Genomic DNA, 21,778 nt, shown 5'->3' on the forward strand with positions numbered 1-21,778 from the left:
TACATCACTGAAAACAACAATGTTCTCAAGTGGGACAAATGATTTTTGTTTCTTGAAAGTCCAGCAGCTCCGCACGCAATGCAATGACAATGTACTGTCAGGCTACAGTGCCCCCTGCTGCCTGACTACAGGTCACACATGAGCGTCATGTAACACTGTTAAATTCAGGGTTGTTGTTTTTTTTTACAGTAGTCTTACAGTCTTCACTATCATTTGGAACATATCAAAGCAGTCAGACACTAATACAATTGCACATTTTAATATAAAATGACTCTTGGGGTGTGATGTTTTATTCCGAGCTGTAATTATCTCGACTTTGCAAAAGAGGTTAGTGGATTGGGTACTGAAATAAAATTTTCTTCTTTCTGGATCCATGTTTCTCGGCTGTTCAGCCAAAGAGTCCCCTCCTCTTTGCTGTCGAAGAGAAACAAACATGTTATTTCCTACACAGCATCCTCATCATCCCCCATTGCTATTTCTCTTAGTCTGAATTTGTCTCCCGGCCTCAGCTCGCTTCTTTACCTTTCTCAGTAACAGTGTACATCGCCTCCATGCCTGCTTTGATGTGGTCAGTGACGTGACAGTGGAGCAGCCAGGTACCAGGATACTGAGGGCGCATCTTTACTGTCTGAGCAGGAAGAAGATGACGAAGATGAACGCCACGTAATTCACTGGTTTCATTTTTATTAATGTTCCACAGCACTGTCAAGCCAACAGAGAGAGTCTAGTTTTCCTGTAACTTACTGATGCAACATTTTCTTATTATGCTAGATTTTAACTTTCTTTTACGTTTTTTACATTTTAAAGATTTAAACGTTTTAATATTTTGTATTCATTTGCCGTTAAGGATGGTAGGATTGGCAAAGGAACACCTTTTTAAAGCTTTATATAATGTATTAGTCACACGGGTAGCATCTCATCATTTTACCAATACAGTTCCCTCAGTTGCCTGCTGTCTTTTCTTTCTTAAAAGTGATTAATTATTAATTAAAAGTTAATCTGTATTAGCTGTGTCTATTGTTAATATTAATTTTCTACTTTTATTGTTTCTATTTCTTGTTTCTTGCCCCCTCGGTGGTTACACTGATGCCTAGAAGTTACACGCATAAGTGAGAATTTATTGACGTTGATGCAATGCAGCATGCAGCATGTTGTTATTGCAAAAGACAAATAAAATCAGTTGAAGTCAGTTTGGAGCTTTTACCTGGAAGGTGGCCGGAAACAGCTCATACACGTCAGTGCGATGAGGACCTCCACCCAGCTGGAGAGAGAGGAGGGTTGGTGTTTTTGCGTACCGGGGTATGTTTGTATAATGTGTGACTGCGTGGGCGTGTCGTGCATGTCTCACGTACCTTATACTCCACACTGTGTCCGTGCCAGTGTGCGGTGTGTATGTCCACATCATTGCCCATTCCCATCAGGTACCAGTACACCTTGTCACCCACCTCCATGTTCAAACCATTCAGATTTCCATACATATAACCATTGATGGCTGCATACACGGGAAAAAAAAAGCCCCACATATATTGGAAAGGAAACATTAGGACGTTTCTTTGGATGAAGCAACAAGAAAAATCATCCCATCTGTCAAAATGACTGCAGTTCGTTTTCGTTCATCTCACCGTGCATCTTGTTGCTCTCTATAAAGGTTTCATCATCCTTCAAGTTTGCGCGAGGGTTCCTGATGTGGGTCCTGATATTTTCGTCCAGATACCTGAAATGATGAAAACAGTAATAATATTTCCAATTAATTACTGTACAGCAGATTGTGCTCTTGACAGAACTGACAGTGCGTACAGTATGTGTGTCTCATGAGGCCAAAAATGGTGCTCTTATTCAACCAAACTGGATAAATGAGGGATAAGGAGAACATGTGAACTAAAAAATGGATTGGAAGGCATGAGGTGGGACCCTGTGAATTTATAATTGGCTCTAGTTGTACATCTCACTGTCAACATGTTTCACTTTAGTTCTTCTTTGAATGATCCGGACTAACTGACATTGTTTCAGCAATTTCTGAAACTGTTGAGTATTGAGACTCTCTTTACCTACCAGCTCTCATTCTCATCGAAAACCAGGAAAAGCAGCGCAAACTCTTCTACTTCCTTCTTTGCGCCAAAAGTCCTGGAAGAAACACAGTTTATAAAACCATTTATTGGGTTATTATCCATCACCCACCCACCCTTGTCAGACCAGGAGATCGCACAAGCGCACTGTATACTGCATATCATTAGTAACTATTAACTCATTTGATTAGTTCTGTATTAACGCACAGATGCAGAAACACTCACCTGGCCCAGCTACGGCGACAGATCACCAACGGACCAATCAGACCACTGTACAGGTCCTGGCAGGCAGGGAGACAACACAAGCATGTGAATGTGTGTGTGTGTGTGTGTGTGTGCGTGTGTGTGTGTTCCATCTGTATTTGCATACCTTGGTAACATCAGCAGTGGAGTAGTATGCAGACACAGAGCACTCCTCTTGCTCTGTGGTTGGTCCTGTATTCTTTGTAACGTACCAGTAGTAAGTGTGAGACTCACCTGGGAAAGACATTATATTTATTTCCACTGTTTCTTGATTGTCTGCCTCCCTGTCAGCTGATATTCTGCTGGTCTGTCTGTACCTGGTTGCGTGAGGTGGACGTCGGGGGTTTCTGTCTTGACTCCATGGGCGTGGATAGAATAAGGCCTGGAGGCCATGTTTTTAAAAACCACCTTCACCTTGTCTCCCACATCCGCATGAATCATTGGACCTGCACGAAGGGAAGGCGTGTTCTAATTGCAAGACCAATCAAGCTGGAGCTTAACTAAACGTTAAAACATAAGAGGTAAAACACAAATCCATAATGTTTCACATATAGTATCATTTGTGGCTTTTGCTTTACAATCACAGTTTGTACATTTCTGCTGTCCTGAAAGCCTACCCATAATGCCGAGGTGTTCCAAATCGGCTGTTCTCTCCACCTGCTTGGTGAACTTGTCATTGGTGAACTGGCGGTAGACCACCTTCTTGTAACGGGAGCCTATAAACCCACCCTGCTGGTCCAGGAAGACGGAAGCAGGACTGCAGAGGGAGAGAAAAAAAAAAGGCTCCATTCTCTACAACAGCTGTTTTTTCAGCAAACGTTACTTAACCAGGAGTAGATAATAGACTTGTTGGGGACTATTTGTAGCAGCGGATTGATCTCACTAGAGCACATCTGGTGCAGGGGACATGTTACCCGGTGCAACAGTGTTTCTGATCGTTTTTGGGTAGAAAAAAAAAAAGGAGGTCTAAAATATATAGATATAATACTTGTTAATGGATTTTGGTAATTTCATGGGATTTTCTATAAGAAAAATACAAGTTGTGTGATATATAATATACTGCATGAATGTAAATACAGGTTCATGCTCCACTGTTATCAATTATTTTTGAAGGCCAGTTTCAACATTTGCTGCTAATATTTTGTACCGATATTTTGCAAATGACCATTATTATCATGGACACCAAAAGAAAAAGAAACACTTATTTAAATGTCCAACGGGTGAATCAGCTCAGTCTGTGGTGTTCATGCTGTACATGTGCAGGCTGGCGTTGTACCTCTCCTGACCGCGGAACATCTCCGCCTCCCAGGTGCGGTTTGGAGAGTAGTCCCAGTCTGTCTCCATGGCAGCGATATAGTAGGTTTTAGAATGGAGCATGATCTCACCCTGGCGCTGTAACAGGCTGCACTTCTGTACCATGTAGTTGGCTCTCATCCCACCGCGATAATGGGTCACTGTAGGCGACACCACTTCGAACTGACCTGAGACACCCACAAATGCACATAATGTTAACTCCAGACATCAGGCAAATGCATGTTGGCTTCTTTCTTCTTCTAGCCAACCCGCCGCCAGTTATTTTTCTGCTTCATAAAACCGACTTTGACTGCAAATAACAAAACCTGCAATTCAAATCCGGATCCACATGCCACTGTGAAGGTTTGGCCAAAACGTATTTGACGCTTAAAATCAGGTTATTTCACTGTGTGTGTGTGTGTGTGTGTGTGTGTGTGTGTGTGTGTGTGTGTGTGTGTGTGTGTGCGTGTGTGTGTGATGTGTGATTTTGATTGATTTTCTTTTATTTCCTTGTCATGCACACAAAGTGCCCAACCCTCCGGGGGTTTGCAAGACACCAGAAGTGCAGATGTACTGGTCAAACATGGTCATTTCATTACAAAACTACAGGTTATTTTATAGCTTGAGCTTAAGCTTAATATTTGGCCTTCTCTCGCCGCTTTTCCTTGAACTGAAACTGAAGTGAAGTTATCCTTGCCTAAAGGTATTCCACCGCTGAGCACACAACATTTTGCAAGACTACCAATACGACTATCTACACACAAATAAACAGCATCCACATCAGACAGACTAAACGTACTAATAGAAGCTAAACGGACTAATCAAAGGGCTGGGGTTATAATGGTCAAGATTACAGAAAGGGTTAGGGTGTGTAAGGTAAGGAACGGGCCAATCGTGTGTGTGAGTGTGTGCATGTGTGTGTGTGTGATGGAGACGCGTACCCATGCTGTCTGGGTCCATAGTGACAGTGTGTGAGATATGAGGGAAGACGGTGATGGTGTCTCGTCTGTTCTGGCGGTAGATGAAGCGGTTTCCCTGGAAGTAAAGGCTGTTCATGTCCGTCTCTGATCCCAGTCCCGACAGGTGCCACGTTACTTTATCCCCCTTACACATGGTCAGGCCTGGGAGGTTCCTATACACAAACCCATTGATGGCTGAAAGAGAGAGCCACAGAAATACAAAAAAAAAACACAAAACATACAGTGATTATAAAACTATTCAAACCACTCAGCATGAAGGCTTCCCGTCTTTAGCGGGCGCTCCTACACACCGTGCATCTTGTTGCTTTCCATAAAGCCCTCATCCTCCTTGTTCACAGTGGTGGGAGCCGTGGTGAAGGTCCTAATGTTGTCGTCCAGATACCAGCTCAGGTTCTCATCAAACACTGTGGCCATGAGGTGGAACTCTTTATCGTAGTTTTTCTACACGAGGAGAAGAGAGGCAAAAGACGAGCAAAGGTGTCAAATTGTGGTTTCATGAATACATTTTGACTTACAAACTGCTTATAGTACTTTTGTATGATCTCCAAACAGGATCTATAGTCTTTATAGCTCTTGAACAGGCACACAGTAAAGAACCTCAGTAGATACAATATAAAAGTACCACTTCAGGAATCTAAAAATACTTAATTACAAGTAAAAGGACTGCATTCAAAATCCTAATTAAGTAAAATTGTCGTAGTATTATCAGCAAAATATACTTAGAGTATCAAAAGTAGAAAATACTCATTATGGCCCCTTAACTTATATGATGTTATTAGCTTGTTATCACTGCATTTTACTGTCGTAGTTGGTTGAGATGGAGCTACTTTTAACTACCTTATAAACAGTTTAGTCCAGTGGTTCCCAACCTATGGGTCAAGCACCCTCCAGCGGTCACAAGATAAACCTGAGGGGTCGTGGGATGAAGAACAAACAAAGTCTACTTTCATTTTAATCTCTGCTTCTTTCTTTTTTTTGTGTGAAATACTGGAAAATTTTATTTCTTTAAGCCTCAATCTTGGTTTATTTAAATGAAACCACCAGAGGAGTTTTGAGGGGAAATGACTCTTTGGTGGAACTGTCGCTAACAAAACCATAGACATCTGAAACATGACAAGGAGCCTCAACCAGACGCTGCTTTTTTTGTGAGTGGTCACTAGCCAAAAAACCTTTGGGAAACCACTGGTTTTATTCATGTATTTTATAAGCCTATCATGCCAGCTGTTGGATAAATGTAGTTTTTTTATATTTATTAAAAGGTATTTCCCTCTGAAATACAGTAGAGTATAAGCAGAAAATACCACACTCAGTGGGATGTGACCTGATTTGTAATATGTGACCCCTCTCCGTTTTAAAAATCGGAGTCACACATGATTGAAGTTTAGTTTCCGACTCTTCTCACCTGAACTCCTTTCTTCAGGGATCCAAGTCGACAGACAAGGAGCGGGCCAACCAGTCCAGAGTTGGTGTCTTTAACGGGGTCCACTCCAGAGTAGTACATATAGGTCAGACAGTCAGCCTCCCCCTGTACTGGACCGGCACCCACTGGCACCGTCCACTCATAGGTGTACACCGTCCCAGGTCTCACCAGAGCGGCTGGGGGAGGGGTCACCACTCCTGAATACACACATTCATATAAAGAAAGAGAATTATTACATTATTTCCATTAATTCACGCAGACTAGACTGGAACCATAATTCAGATTTGAACTCACTTGGTTCCCTCCTTAACTCCCGCAGTTTCTTTGCCGTATGGGTCTCTGAGGAGAGGAAACGTGGCGGAGGAAAGACGGAGACATAAAGACGGATGTTCTTTTCATGCAAAATCTAGCACATTGATAACGGTGCGTGTGTACGTGCGTGTATTAACCTTCCAGTTCGTTGTGGTAGAGCGTCCCATCCTGTTCTACGCTGTACTGAACACCATGTGGTTGAATAGTGTAAGGCCGGCTGGCTTTGTTCTTAAACACCACCTTGATCGTGTCCTTCTCTTCAGCTCGCAGCACAGGACCTGGAGACACGGGCGGACCACAAACACACACGGAGTGGTTGATTTGTCGGGAAGTTAGGACAGCGGATCAGCATCGGAGGACATTTTATTGGGAGACGTCTCAGAATTTCATTTGACATTCCAGCTTCTGCTTTGGGTTTGAGAGAGTTGGTTGGACTAATCAAGCAATTTGAAGATGCCTAGGAGCTTGTGATGTGCATCTTCCTTTGTTTTCTGACATTTAACAAACAAAGCCAAAGAATAATCGGCAGATTAATCGCAGATGAAAATATTTGTTTCAGTCCTCACAGAGTCGTGTGGCTAGTTTAAACTTGAAAGGGGACAAAGACAAACTAACCGATTAGCTAATTAGTTGCATATGACACCATTGATAAATTGCATTTTTCATTTAGTAACAAGAGCACTTGGCTGTACTAACTGTATTTCCGCCTCCAGAGCATCTCTTGACTCTGGTAAAAGTGGTACCAACCCCAGCCCAGCCTGTATTACCCAGAATTCCAAGGTGTTGCTCCTCTGGGCTGCGTAGCATCTTTGTTGTGAAGGTGTTGTCAGTGTATTCCACATAGCGAACCTTCTTATAGCGGCTTCCAATACGGTTTCGACCTCTGGTTACAAACATTTCTGCTTCACTACAAACACACACACACAAGTGTGAATTGTTAAGGGAATAGATCTACAGGAAACATCAGGACCGGACCGGACCATTTCTGTGAATATGTATGGGTGTGTGTGTGTGTGTGTGTGTACAGTAACCAACCCATCATTAGGCAGCGTAGGAGCGTAGTCCCACACTTCTTCTTCAGCAGCAATGAAGTACTGTCTGAGCTCACCGTGAGGCCGGGGTTTATGGACGTTGGGGAAACACTTCTTGATCTCAAATATGGCCTGCATTCCAGCTGGACAAAACCACAGAACAACAACTCCCAAACAGCACCAAACAAATGAAACAATTATCCAAGAATGGAGGACGTGGCCTCACCCATCAAATGGTCATTGACGGTGCACGTGAGCAGCCAGTGTCCGGGGTTGTCGGCCACCATCTCAGCCGTAATGCTGGAGGCGGGGAAAAGACTGACTGTGTCTGTGTGGTGGTTCTGAGTGGTCAGGATCTGGCCATGGAAATGAACTGAATGCATGTCCACCTGGTGGATAAATTACATTTAAACTGGGTTTAGACCTGCATTGTTGCTTGTAGCTAACATGATGACATGAAATACCAGCAATAGACTTACTGGCAAGAAGTAATTGTATGTAAAAAAAGAAAAAAAAAAAAAAAGCACTTAATTTTGAACAGCAACTGTGATGCCTGTGTCTAAAGGGACTTGATCTTGGTCTAGTTAATATACTTTAGCATAATTTCAATATCTCGGCCCACTCAGACTGACAAAGTTTTCCAAATACACTTAGCCTCTTCTAAATGCACTTAAAAAGACAAAACAGATAATAATGCAACATTTCTAAGGATTAAAGGGTTCGATGAATTTCGGTCATAAACTCTAAACTGGTTTAAATGAGCAATGTTCTGAAAACTTAGGAGGCTTTTGTTTCTAAAATACAAGAAATGTTGAACATTACAAAAACAATTCAAAAGATCCCTGTACTGTCAGATATTCTGGCTAGAAGTAGTAGTAGTAGTAATAATAATAATAATAATAATAATACAATAGTTACCTCATTGCCTAAGCCAAACATATGCCAGTGGATCTTGTTGCCTTGGCACATGCTCAGTCCAGGTAGGTTACCGTACAGAAAACCATTTATACCTGAAATCCACACACAGAGTTAGAGGTGTTTGGAAGTGTATGTGTATGTGTATGTGTGTGTGGGCATGGATTCTCCCCCCGCACCGTGCATTTTGTTGCTCTCCACGAAATCCTCGTCCTCCTTCAGGCCTCTGGCGGGGTTCGTGATGTACGTCCTGATGTTTTCGTCCAGGTACCAGCTGAAGTTCTCGTCTGACACCATGAACAGCAGAGCATACAGGTAGTCTCCTGAGCTGTCTCCATGTACGTCCAGAGTTCCTACAGAGGAGAGGGCATTTGAGGATGATGTGCGTTGACGTGCTGAAGGGTAAGCCCACTTAAAGGCCCACTGACAACTCATTTTCTCAATTGACTAACTGAAGAAGACGACGCATGCTGTTATGCACCAATCAGGATTTACATTTGACATTTGAACCGGGATCTGATCAATCAATCAAATCTGATCGAACCACTCCCACAGAGCCCTGGAAAAAACACATTATTAGATTAGACTGAGTGTTAAGCTCTTGATAAATAATTCCTAAATGCTTTGTTTTTTATTTTATTTTACTTTGATCGCTGCTTATCCAGCCATGAATATTCAATGTTATAATTATTTCCAGCGGCTTCAGTTTGTCATGAAAGTTAATGGTGTGAAATTCACTGTAATAAATGCATCATGTAAGTTGCCAACTGGTATAGCCTTTTAATGGAACTAAACAAATGTTATGATGAATTTTTGTTGGTATTGCTATTTATTTTGTTGTTTACACTCGTAACATTCATTGATCACTGTGGGGGTGTGCATCAAAAACGATTGTTCCATCCATGTTGGCTCTTAAAATGACAAATGGCCTCTACTACACAGCTCGGATGTAAAGCCGAGTTTAGTTAGTCAGCATTAACATTTTTTTGTTGCTGAATTCAGGTCAAATCTGTGAGATCAGCTGTGGAAGAAATATTCAGATCTTTCATCTAAGTAAAATTGGCAATACCAGGAACAGTAGAGAAGTATTTTCAGCAAACTGTACTTGAAGGGTTGAAAGTGAAACTACTCCTTATGCAGCAGAATGGCGTCTACCACTGTTAGTATAGTATATTACATCAATTATCATTGCTGATGCACTAACATGGAAGCAGCATTTTTTTATGTTGTAGCTGGTCAAGGTGCCGCTAATTTTAACTACTGCTATTTCTACTACTTTTGGGCTGCTTCATATATAACAATGCATCATATTCAATAAGAAGATCACATGTTTTTTTAATGTAAAATCTTCATCTATAACGTACCTATTGCTGTTATATGTATTTTGTGGAATAAAACGAGCAACATTTCCCTTTAAATTGTGGCGCACAGGTATATTGTAGCAGCAAAGGGAAATTAAAGTAAAGTACAAGTACCTCAGAATTGTACTTGAGTAAATGTAATGAGTTCCACTAGTGGACACTATACCTCTCTTACAGACGATGAGGGGTCCTATCAGTCCTGAGTTGATGTCTTTTGGTGGGCAGACGTGCGAGTGGTAGAATCTGGTCATGCAGTTGCTGTCCACTGACGTTGGGCTGTGGGTCTCTGGGAGGGTCCACTCATAGACCACTGTTGCACCAGGAGCCACCGAGTCATCACGCTTCAGCTCTGGACCAGTGCCGTCTGGGTACAGGGCTCCTGAAGAGACAGACGTGTGACTTTGTGTTTGTGTGCTTGCAACTGTCGGCCTGTTGAGTCTGCCCTAATTTCAATTCACGAAGTCCTCACCCTCATTGCCCTTGCTGTAGTTCAGTCCATGTGGGTGGATGCTGTAAGGTCTGGATGCTGCGTTCCTCAGCTGGACGATCACTGTGTCGCCCTCCTCGGCCATCAGCAGGGGTCCCAGGTAGCCCAGCCAGTCCGACTTCTTCACCTCTGTCCTGTAGGTGGCGTCGATGTACTGCTTATACACAGCCTTCTTGTAGGTAGAGCCGATACGCTGGGGGCCTCTCTTTAAAAAGACTGAGGCTTCTCTGAGGAGACATCCGGGCAGACAGAGAGAGAGAGAATGAGGTGTGTGTGTTCCTATTATGGATTGGTCATCGGCGAAAGCTACTGAAAAAAACACAGCAATCATAATGTAAATGGTGTCCCAGTAAGCCACGACAGGGCGACAGTGAGTCAGCATGTACAATAGGCCTTTTTCATGGCAGACATTTTGACTTTTGACACGTAGGCAACAGTGGCTCAGTTCCATCAAGTTAATGTAAACAATTACGCCTGTGCTTTTGCTGCTATGGCATGCCAAAATGTATGCTGTGGAAAAGGTCTCTACCAACACCCTGGAAGTGAAGAATCTAAATGGAATTCAGCCATGATTCATTTTATCATTTAACACCTGTTCTTTTCCTACTGTGACTTCAGGTAGGTTCCTCAGGTAGGAAGACCCCTCCTGGTCTAGATTATTTAGATAAATCATTTTTTACACAATTTATAACTTTGATGAATACAAACTCACAATTATTACCAATCAAAGACTTCATATTGCGTCGTGTTTTGCTGGTCTAATGTGTGTGTGCTGTCTTGTGTCAGTGTGCTTAACCAATATTTGTTTTGTTTAGTTTTTTTCTGAGGCCTTCATGTGCTTCCTGAATTCTGCATGTTTGTGCTGTACATGTGTGAACAAAGGAATGTGCCTGCTGCTGCTGTTTTCTGTGGGTCCTTATATTTTGGTTATTGTGCAAAAACTTAGATATTCATCTGTGTTCTTGCATGTTTCAAATCGAGCCAGTTTGCTTGAAAGTAAATTTGAAATGCCTAAAAAGCATGCTGACCAAAGTGCTTTTACAGACATGTTTTGTTCGAATAGCTTATTTGTGCTTTCAAACCTAAGCAATCGATTAAACAGGTAAATGTAAAACACGTAAAAGGCCTTTTGCACTGAAAGAATAGAAACCCATGTGTCTCTAAATTGAATTTCTTTGATATGGATGATGAAATAAACTGCTCCTTTACATGCTCAGGAAATTATCCCACTTGTGAAGCTACATAAACCATTTGAAAAACTCATCGGATTAGCTTAAAAAATAAGGCTCTTTTTCGTATGTCATTAAAAGTTAAACGTTTTGGAGATACGTGGTTTGGACACAACAGCGATGACTGTGGTCTTAATAATATTAGTGTAGGCTAAAGAGCAATTGTCGACACATGGATGGGGAGGATGGATAGATGGGGAGGACTTGATATTTGAGGGGTAAACTGTGGGGCAGAAATCAAACGTCCATGATTTGAATTGAGAGCATGCAACAGAGAGCTGTAATTGGTCAGCATGTCTGAGTCTGGAGGCGGAGTGGCTACTGGAGTTAAGGTGGAGTAGGGATTGAAGGAATTGGAGATTATCATAGTTTGCCAATCCATGCACTGTTTTAAATACAAATCTTAAAATGCAGAACCGCTCAAGTTCAAAGGGAGGTCAATACAGGAGAGATACGTTGCTCTGTTTTGGATGAACTCCCGGTGGGTCAGGGCTGACTGACTGACTCCGACATAATCAAGACACCGTGCATGTACTCACTCATCGTCCTCCAGCGAGCGGTTCTGAATGACGTTCATCCCACTTGGGGCGTAGTTCCAAGACACCTCCTCTATCCTGAGGAAGTACTCTCTCCTCATCCCAGACACACACACTGCTGCACAACACAGCAGCAACACTCTTCTCAACCCTGACAGATGCATTCTGAAGACACAGCGCTGGGACTTCACCTTCAACCACAAGTCCCACAGTGAAATGAGCCTTTGTTCCTGTTCAGTGATCCAGCGGATTCAAATGATGAAGACAAACAGCTGTTTATCAGTCAGTCTGTCTGAGAGACTTTAGACCCTCCGTGTGTCTTTATACTCGCTCGGCTGACTGACAGCTGGGAGCAGCCAAGCGGGGCCGTAGGGGTCACCGACCAACAGACAGGGCTTGAAGCAGCCTATCAGGGAGGCGAGAGAGCGAACTCACTGTCACCCTGTTTGATCAAAAGGTTAGACTTGCATAAGAACAGAAAATGTTTCAGTCTGCGTCATCCACATGGGATTGTCCCAACATGAAGGGATCAGATTTAAGTTACATTTGCATCAGACTTCATGTTGTTTATCTCCTTTCAGCAGGAACATAAATAAACCAGATGTGTAATCTAGATCTAGTGTAGTCACGTTCAGGCAATGATGAAAACACTCACAGGCAATGCTGTTGTCCAATGTTAACGGCAGAAAGTTGAGAAAGACACTCTGAATCCCCTGAATTTGCATACACCTTATTTGAGTTACCTCCATCTACTTCTAAAGTAAATTAAGGCCAATTAATTCTACTTTCAAGACTGGTGGTTTATCTTTGTTTTTACGGTTTGTTCAGCAATTTTATTCACACGTACAGAAGAGGACACGTGACGGGGACAGAGACGTGACTTGGTGACTCACAGGGTCAGAGGCCACATTTAATCAGTTCGGGGTCCTGATATGGATCAATAACAGGCAACTCTGGAAACTCCAGGGCAGAAACTTTAGTCCAGGAATTGATTACAACACACTGGGCGGGCTGCATGCACACACACACACACACACACACACATACGCACAAACCCACATTTGGTTGGCTACACATAAACTGTAATATTGCATTTGAGCCGGTAACGCTCCTCTGTAAGAGTGAGTGGGGCCAAGAGCAATAAGAACTAAAAAGAGGATATTAGATAAGTTGATGGAAACATTTCATTTACAGTAACAGTTTGGAAGAGGCGGCGCAGGAGGGAAGTCAAGCATGCACACACACACACACACACACATACTGTATCGCTGTTTATCACTGACGTCTTTGGGGATTTCAGTGTTCAGCTGAACGTCCGGACTATGAATTTGAACCTGTGTTTCGGGGCGGACAAAGATCTCACTGGATGCTTAAAATGGAAATAGTTATTTATTCTTTTTTTTTTTTTTATTCAAGGCAGCACAAACAAACATACATTATAAAAATATGTCACTAAAATATATATAAAATGTCCGTTAACACTGATCGAAGCGTCAAGAAGACGCAAAGAAAACAATTTACAACAAAATGCTCTGAAAATGGAAACAAATGTACAAACAAACAAACAAACACACACACACACACACACACACACACACACAAATCTGCTCGTAATCCTTAAGTGATCCAACACGGCGTATAAATGTTGGAACCACAGGACTAAAACTGGACAGAAAGGACACTTCATCGATGACTGCATAGTGATTTTTGCCACTTCAACAGTGCAAATTAAAAGCTTGGAAATATAGTGGGGGTGTGTCTAAGTGGTTGTGTTGTACTCACACACACACACACACACACACACACACACACACGCACGCACACATACACATGGTGCTGGGCAATGAGGCTGTGTGTGCAGACGTACGCATGTGTCCGTTAATGTCCTGCCTGTGTGCATACATGTTGAGGGTGTGAATTCTTATGTGTGCACATGCGCATGAGTCTGCATACGCGTGTGTGCGCGTGTGTCCATCTAAGCGTTAAGACTGTACTCCTGCTTATAGCAACAAGGCCGGCAGACAGCGTTGACTAAACCGTTTCCCAGCTGTAAGAGACACACGATGAACTCCAGCACAGCCAGGCCCAACAACACGCACAGCAGGGTCACGTTCCACTCTACGATATGAACCGGCTGAAGACACCGCGACCAAGACTCTGGTTGTAAGAGATACCTGGAACACAGAGAGAGAGAGAGAGAGAGAGAGATCGGTGATGACCTGAGTAAATAACAATGCATGACAAGGTGTCCTGATATACAAAAATAACAAACAAACAAGGCAAAGTCCATTGTTTCCTATATTAGGGCACCTTCCCCTCTGCAGTCAACCTGACAAACTTACATTGACCCCCCCAACACAAACACAAGTTATACGTTATATTAACGTACATCACCCCTGTCCCCCCCTGCGTTACAATAACGCACCCACCCCCTACTGGACACTTTATCTGGACACTTTACTTTATTTTGGTCACTGCACTGTTTGTTATTTATCTTATCTTATCTTATTTTTCATTTTTATTCTTATTTTACCTTTTATATTCTACATATTTGTTGTCAAAACAATAGCACCTTCAGACCACGGCAAATTCCTTGTAATGTGTGTTACTTTGCAATAAACAGTTTCTGATTCTTCTGATTCTGATTCTTGTTGTGTATTATCACGCTTATTCCACGGTCATTCACCACAAGGAGAAACTGTTTGCTTGTAGTCAGTTTTACCCATGGTTAGATCTGTCTCACCAGTGAAAGTGAAATGGTAACACAGCATAGACCAATGAGGTGTTGTTGCTGTGGTCATGCACAGTTTAATAGACTTCGCACACTCATTTAGAACTGACAGTAATCTACGTTTGAAATGCGCGTGAAAACAAAACAAATGAAAAACAAAAAAATCTAACTGAAAAATTGGTTAATGCTACGGTCCTTTTAGCAGGACTGAAATGGGCCATTTGTTAGGGGTTGCATTCAATGAAGACGCTGGCTTTCAGTTTTCCCACCTTTGTCGTGACTGTGCCTGTGATGTTAGGAATTGTTAGGTTCAGCAGTAAGGCTGCGTAACTAGTGTAGTGAGTTCTACAATGTTTGTCCTTTGTACAAAACCTGCATTGTGAAGACTCCATTCTTTATTTACAGTATTGTCAATGTTAAAGTATTGTTAGTATTAAAATATAGCCTTTAAGAACATAAATTCACTGGTTCCAGCTCCTCAAATGTGAGGATTTCCTCCTTTTCTCTGTATTATATGATTGAAAATGGAATCACTTTGGGTTTTGGACTGTTGGTTGGACACGACAAGCAATTTCAAGATGTCACATGGGGCTCGAGAAATTGTGATGGAGATTTGTCACTATCTAACGACATTTAATGGACTAAATGATCGATAAATTCATGACAAAAAAGACATTAGGCAATGAGAATAATCATTAATTGCAGCCCTAGAAGACCAACATATTGCATGCGCACATTCTCATTTGTTTATACACCCCAATGCCACCACACACATGGTATCTCCCTACCTGCCCCCCTGGTCTGCAAAGGGATACGACCATCCGAAAGAGGTGAAGCACTGGGGACCCTGCATCAAGGCGAACCCTGATATGACGAAACAGTAGCCAGACCCCACCAGGCCGACCACAGCTGCCAGCACTGACCCGCACATCTGGAGAGCAGCACACACACACACACACACACCAAGCGATTTTAAAGACAAGCGTGCACGTGTTTGGATGCCTTTGTGAATGTGTGTGCGTGACTGTCTGTCTGCATAAATGTCACAGAGGCAGCTGCCACACACACACACACACACACACACAACTGCAGCTGTGCATGTGGCTTGAGTGGTGTGGGCCAAGCTTACTTTGTTGAGTGTTAACTAACAATGCGACCCTTGTTGAAGTGTCATAGCTGGATTAGCATTAGCATTCCACTTCATAAGGACACAGTGTTAGCTGGCTTTATGACAACTGTACACTATTATTCTCCAACTGGTGAGAAAGAAAAAAAAACAACAACAGGAAAATGGGAACACTACGAAAGACAGTTTTAGGCCAAAAAGTAAAATAGTAGTAGTTCAATTTTGATTTATGAAAAAGGAAAACAGTTCATTAATAATAATCTGTGTGTAGCAAACAGAAATATACGAACATAAAATGAACTCTTGGATGTATATCTAGGATTTTCTTAAATACACGGACCTGTTTGAGACACGTCAGTTAGCATCGTACTCTTCCAGCATAAACGCAGTAGACTGTAGCCAGACTGCATAATCAGGTTTTGTAGCAGGGCTAGTTTATCATAGTGTGAGTATTATTGATAGTCTGGTAAGTCTTGCTGGTAAGTCCCTTACCATTAAGCTCTCATTCCAGCAGCAGCTACATTTCCCCAGAGTGATGAAGACCACAGCTGGAACCAGCATCTGGAAGCACAGAAAACAACATTGCTGAATAACACAATAACACAATAACAGTTTTTGTTGTTGCTGTTTCATTTTTAGTCTGCACATGGAAGCGTTTAAGATAGTAAAACGGCAACAGTTAATACAATAGTTAATGATGATATTAATCCTACGTAGGATGAATAATACGTCACTACGTGAAAGATCATTGATCTGACCTGCTTCTCTTTGCCGGCAGTTACTGGGAGCATTTCACATCAATGCTTCCACAGTAATTCTACAACCATCTGTACCTTGTCCCGCCTGTCAATCACCATCCATGCTGAAAGCGGTATTCTTTTTTTATGGATATTACCGGGAAGACCAATCACCTAGGAAGCAAACAAGTGACACTAGCGACGCGAGGCCATAATGCTCATGACACGCTGGAATCAAATGTTGGATAGATTAAAACAACTTTTCTATGTGTGATATTGTGTGATATTAACGTAAAGTTTGGCCTGAGGATATTGCGATCGAAATCAGATGGGGTTGATTCTCTGCATGGGGGCCAGTGTGACATTTTAGACTCAGTCAGGTTCAGCGTTACATCGTCAGACCTGACTCAACTTTCAGCAGTCTCAGCAGTACTTAGGCCTAGCTGTGCTTTGAACAGAATGCTAGCACATGCTGACATAGTATGTAACATGTCAAATAACATGAAGGAGGGTAAGTATAGTGCACTATACAGTAAACGGAAGGAAGGGGAGAGGTTGTGTTTTGGACACAGTAACATAAAAATGAGATTAAAGGCGTCCTGAACCATAGTGTTCCGTAAGTCTCTTGGGATGAACCAAATATTAATATACTCTGGTCCAAAATGTTGGACCAACTAACTCCCTGGCTAAAACCACTATAGCTTATGGCCATTACGTCTGGACACGGCGTGCAGGTGCAGATATTTCTAACTCTGAGTCCTGACAATACAAGTGGTCACACAAGAGCAGTGGCCACACAAACGGTGCAGTCTGTGCTGTATACCAACAGCTCAGGGGCAGCGTAGCTGTGTGGAGGGCCTTGCTGCAAGAGAACTGCAGGAGAAAGAGCGAAACAATGGCAATCCTTCATCTGTTGGTTTCAGCATTCTGCTCTTTTACTATCCCTCCCTCCCCCTTTTTCCTCTCTTCCCCTTTCCTGTGCTTTAAATCACATCCTAACAGAGGGAGGGAAGTTCCCAAGATTCACAGAGAGAGAGAGAGAGAGATCATAGGCACCGTTGCATACACATCCTGGATGTCCTCCTAAACTGCCGTCCTTTAGCAGAGGCAGAGAGGGAGACTGACAATGCAGGGGGGGGGGTGCACAGCGAGAAAGGACAGGAGGAAAAAGGAGGGAGGAAGAGCGAGGGAGAGGAAGGGTGAGAGCTAAAGATAGATTTCTCTCAGAGGGGTTCAGTTTGCTCTTTGACTCTTTAGTGATCTGTCATTATCACAAACAAAACTACCTCCAAAGTTCAAATTAAGAACCATCCAGCAGTTCAACGGGCATAGTCCCCTCACTTTCATTGTGAAACATTACAAGTGTCATTTACAGCATGTGAAGGAAACATTTTAAGGCTCAGACTTGTTCGGCGTCCTCTTCCGGTGCTTGGCCTCCCATTTCTGTGCTGATTCATCGCCTTTGTGAGTGAAGTGTTCTGACAAAGAGACGCTGTGACTCCAGAGGGTTCAAAACCTGTTGAACCTTTGGCTTGTTTTCACAGTTTTACACTTAAGTTCTGCAGAAATCAAAAACCCAAACAACAACACACTACAAGACCTACTGTTATAGTGGAAAAGGGCACATGCTTGGCCATGTAATGTACTTTTTCATCTAGCATTTTCATCGCAGCTCTGTTGTTGTGTAAAATACAGTATCTATTTCAATTACATGCTAAAAGGTTCTAAGCTATTTTTTTTCTCTCCTGGACAGACAGATCGAAATATTTGAAAGAGTGTCGCTTTATGTACCCAACACAAGTCCTCCGCTGGTCAACAAGGTTAATCTTGTTTTGGAAAATACAATCTCTGCTCTGTTCCTCCTTAAAACCAAACCAAAAGAACAGCTCCTTTTCTGCTCAGTCGGAGCATAAACCCATCAGATCAGCAGCATGTAGTGCAGACGGATTAACTGTGAATTCACACAACACTCCTTTGTTCTCAATGAACAACTGCAAACACACTCGGACTGAATGGTGTTGAAGGGGAGACAAGTGACATTTGATAACCTTTTCGGGTGTAAAACAAAATCATGTTTTTAAGCGTACACATGACTACAACTGGCCAATCAATGAATGAAATGGGCGGGAAGTGCAAGCAAAAAGCAGCATCAGCCGTATTTGATAAACACAAACCGGAGGGAAAAAAGGCTTCCGTCTTACATGACAGCACGCACTCAATCTACATGTACCAGCGTCTGTCTCTGCTACCACTGAATAAGGGAGAAAGGGAGGTGACGCTTCATCTTCACACATCATAGCGCTTCTTTAAAGATTTGAAAGTGCTAGTGGAGAGTTTTAGAGTCACATGGCTCAAATGGCGGTCAAAAACATGTTACCCGCTTTGGTTCCAGATAAAAAGGCAATCTTTTTTGGTTTCAGTGAATTTCTCTCTCTCTCGCTCTCTCTCTCCACTGCGACTAATAGTGTTGAGTTCCACCTCGTGGTACCAGTGACCTCATTTAAACCGTCGTTCACATTGTTTTAGCCTCCTCTGCCAGGCAAAATAATCCAATCACTTATCATTTATTATCGTTTATTTGGAAAGATGCTCCCATACCAAAAGTTCCCACTCTTGTAATCTTGCCTTCTCTTCAGTCGTTATGGTGAATGGCCACAAAGGTTAAACTAATCATATATTGCATGACATGAGGAAGCACACACGGTAGTTATGGTCTGGTTAAATGGACACCTGACCTCTCATATTTCTATGAACTTTCCACACTCATAACACGTGGAAATAAATGGCAAAAACCTGCCACAAATCCAGATTCTAAACTTTGAATAAATATAATATTTAAATATCTTTTCATACTGCGGCAACTGTGATCCGACTCCCATTTAAGCGGGAGAAAATGGATGGAAGGGTGTGCAGTACATGAGAAAAGACACGCAAGGGAAAAAAAATTGTTTTGATTTTTGATTGGCGTAAAAAAGTTTTAAAGTTGGTAAACACATTTTGCAAAACTATAAAAATACATTTGGACTGTATAAAGTTAACGGAAACGTATCCCATGATACAAAAGTTGAGATTTTAAAGAGAGGCTAACCACACCACACTTTGTTTCAGCCCAAGTGCAGTCGAAACTTTGATGATAAAATAAAATAATGGGACCTTAGTGTGTGGTTGTCCTTTCGTCAGAACAGACTAACCTGAGGGCTTCATCATCTAATTAGAACATGAGCACCGTTTTTTACTCACCAGCAGTCCCCCTCCTCCTAGTCCACCAAAGTACCAGATGTAGCTGGCCAGGCGGTCCTGCTGGATGTAGGTGATTTCTCCCATAGGAAACAGCAGCAGCAGGTTGGCCAGGATACAGCAGAGGGCCAGAGGCAACAGGGCCAGACCCAGAGACCTGGCGAAACCCACCGAACAACACATCGCTCACCCAAAAACACACTCACAGCCGCCGGGAGGAGAGGAGAGCACTGGACTGGGCCGAGGAGAGCAGAGAAAGAGAGAAAGAGGGGAGGGAAGGTTCAGAGCAGCTGGGGAGCCAGGAAACAAAAACAAGTGACGAGTGTGTGTGTGTGTGTGTGTGTGTGTTAGTGTGTAAGTGTTGAACACATTCTCCTTCCTTACAGAGGGAGTTGTGCCATGATACAACGTGCGCCAGGAAGCACACTCACACTCACAGGAAGGCAGCTGACCAATGGCTGCACAGAGCTCAGAACAGAAATATGAAAAATCCCACAAGAGTCTGTGTGTGTGTGTGTGTGTGTGTGTGTGTGTGTGTGTGTGTGTGTGTGTGTGTGTGTGTGTGTGTGTGATTCCCACATCCTCTGCAAGGCCTCACACAGCACTCTAAAGAATTAATTTCCCTCAGAATGGCTGAGTCACAACAAAAGGTTGCCATGTTTAAGTACATAATCGGTGTGTTTATTCTTAATCCCCACATGGTGCACACATTCGGACAGTGTATGTACCCCATTATGTGTAAATGATATATCTGTAGTAGGGCTGCAGCTAGCAATTACTTACATGATGGCTTATTGATCATTTTCTCTATATGATGTCGGAAAGTTATTTTCAAGAGGTCTATCACAATTTCCAAGAGCCAAGGCGACATCTTCAGCTTGCCTGTTTCGTCCAACCAACAGTCCGAAGACCGTAAGTTAGTCAACTAGAGCTGGTTAGTCAAAAAGACACCAAAAGAAACTGGTAGTTTCAACACTAATCTGCACTATACCCATATTAGTATATCACAGTGTCATTTCATTTACTAGATGAAGAAAAGGAACGAGAAAGCCAGCATATTTCACGTTTCTGGTCTTTACAGTGGACACGAGCCAGGAGCAGAAGAAGTAATCAGATCATTCCCTGTTAAAAATAACAATTCCAGTTCATAAAAATACTGCATACTTAAGTAAAAGTACAGAAGTATTAGCAACAAAATGTACTAGACCCATATATTATATACATATAATATACATATAACATATTTTATACCAGAGAGAGTGGCCGAGCAAGAGTAGATCTCGGACTGGCTTTTGGCCATTGGCGAGAGCCTCGCCAAATAAAAGGCTGCGAGACAAGACGCCTGGCTGGCCTTCTTGCTGTTGGACTAGTAAGTAATATTAGATGGCCTGCTATGTCTTGTGCTGTTACACTTCCTTCATGTTTGGCTGTGTTAGCAAAGTTGCCGCCTCGCTGTTTTTTTTGATCCACTGAGGCCACTGAAATCCAAATCCTTCAGCCTGTCAACAAATGCACGCGTACAGCTGTCCGTGAGGTTTGAGCTGCACTACAAAAAGCGTAGGGGTGCCAAGTTGCAAAAAAAAAAAAAAACAATTCTTGCATCATGTTGCTTTAAATCTGGATTATAGGATATACGCCCCAAAGATTTACGACTGTATGTCTGTTTTCAGCAGCACTGTCGATCAGTTTTACAAGGACCAATCCGATCCAAAATGCTTCACAGACGTTCCCAAATCCAGCACAGTGCCCATAGGTAGAGCCGCCTCTTTCTAGGTCAGAATGATACAACAGTTAAGCAGGTCTATGTAGGGCAATAGGGCAAAACATGACTCCCAATAGTGCTGTGTCAGTCAGACTCTGTCTGTATACATGTGTGTTTCAGAGGCCCAGCATGTTGTGAGCTGCTTCGTAATCCGAATGGAATGCACCACATCCAGATAAACTGCGCCGTAAACTGGAGCCGGCCTCTCACGACCTGCTCTGACAAGCTGTTTCAACCAGTGTTAATTAAGGCCGATTGTGTAAAAACGGGCCCGTGTGTTTGGGTGACAGAACACATGGCTCTTTTATAGGA

At 42.6% G+C, this 21,778-nt stretch overlaps 2 protein-coding genes across 2 annotated transcripts; both read right to left on the reverse strand.

Annotated features, from left to right (window-relative positions):
* Nucleotides 1-365: 365 nt before the first annotated feature.
* Nucleotides 366-12,037, reverse strand: cp (ceruloplasmin). Its single transcript, XM_070908462.1, has 24 exons — nucleotides 11,877-12,037; nucleotides 10,091-10,335; nucleotides 9,788-10,000; nucleotides 8,440-8,613; nucleotides 8,264-8,355; nucleotides 7,572-7,734; nucleotides 7,350-7,488; nucleotides 7,082-7,221; nucleotides 6,452-6,592; nucleotides 6,297-6,341; nucleotides 5,985-6,199; nucleotides 4,873-5,023; nucleotides 4,544-4,756; nucleotides 3,586-3,790; nucleotides 2,927-3,066; nucleotides 2,627-2,755; nucleotides 2,437-2,543; nucleotides 2,292-2,347; nucleotides 2,053-2,124; nucleotides 1,623-1,714; nucleotides 1,353-1,492; nucleotides 1,205-1,261; nucleotides 523-628; nucleotides 366-414 (listed from the first exon to the last, which is right to left on the reverse strand). The coding sequence occupies exons 1-24, from the start codon at nucleotides 12,035-12,037 to the stop codon at nucleotides 389-391; spliced, it is 3,222 nt and encodes a 1,073-aa protein (XP_070764563.1). The 3' UTR covers nucleotides 366-388.
* A 1,257-nt stretch (nucleotides 12,038-13,294) lies between these two features.
* tm4sf18 (transmembrane 4 L six family member 18) lies at nucleotides 13,295-19,887 on the reverse strand. The gene is made up of 4 exons (XM_070909094.1): nucleotides 19,708-19,887; nucleotides 16,223-16,291; nucleotides 15,393-15,535; nucleotides 13,295-14,047 (listed from the first exon to the last, which is right to left on the reverse strand). Exons 1-4 carry the CDS (start codon nucleotides 19,885-19,887, stop codon nucleotides 13,849-13,851), a joined length of 591 nt encoding a protein of 196 aa, XP_070765195.1. The 3' UTR covers nucleotides 13,295-13,848.
* Nucleotides 19,888-21,778: the final 1,891 nt, after the last annotated feature.

The sequence above is a fragment of the Enoplosus armatus genome, chromosome 7 (genome assembly GCF_043641665.1).
Source record: "Enoplosus armatus isolate fEnoArm2 chromosome 7, fEnoArm2.hap1, whole genome shotgun sequence".
Lineage (NCBI taxonomy): Eukaryota > Metazoa > Chordata > Actinopteri > Centrarchiformes > Enoplosidae > Enoplosus > Enoplosus armatus.

Bases quoted from the DNA above. Each gene is read 5' to 3' on its own strand.
- tm4sf18 (XM_070909094.1), bottom strand. From the start codon at position 19,887: ATGTGTTGTTCGGTGGGTTTCGCCAGGTCTCTGGGTCTGGCCCTGTTG. The intron at 16,292-19,707 runs GTGAGTAAAAAA...CTGTGCTTCCAG, and splicing joins TAGGAGGAGGGGGACTGCTG to ATGCTGGTTCCAGCTGTGGT. The intron at 14,048-15,392 runs GTAGGGAGATAC...TCTGTGTTCCAG, and splicing joins TTTGCAGACCAGGGGGGCAG to GTATCTCTTACAACCAGAGT.
- cp (XM_070908462.1), bottom strand. From the start codon at position 12,037: ATGCATCTGTCAGGGTTGAGAAGAGTGTTGCTGCTGTGTTGTGCAGCA. The intron at 6,593-7,081 runs GTAATACAGGCT...CCGTGTCTCCAG, and splicing joins GCAACACCTTGGAATTCTGG to GTCCTGTGCTGCGAGCTGAA. The intron at 1,715-2,052 runs GTAGGTAAAGAG...TCATCATTTCAG, and splicing joins TTCGATGAGAATGAGAGCTG to GTATCTGGACGAAAATATCA.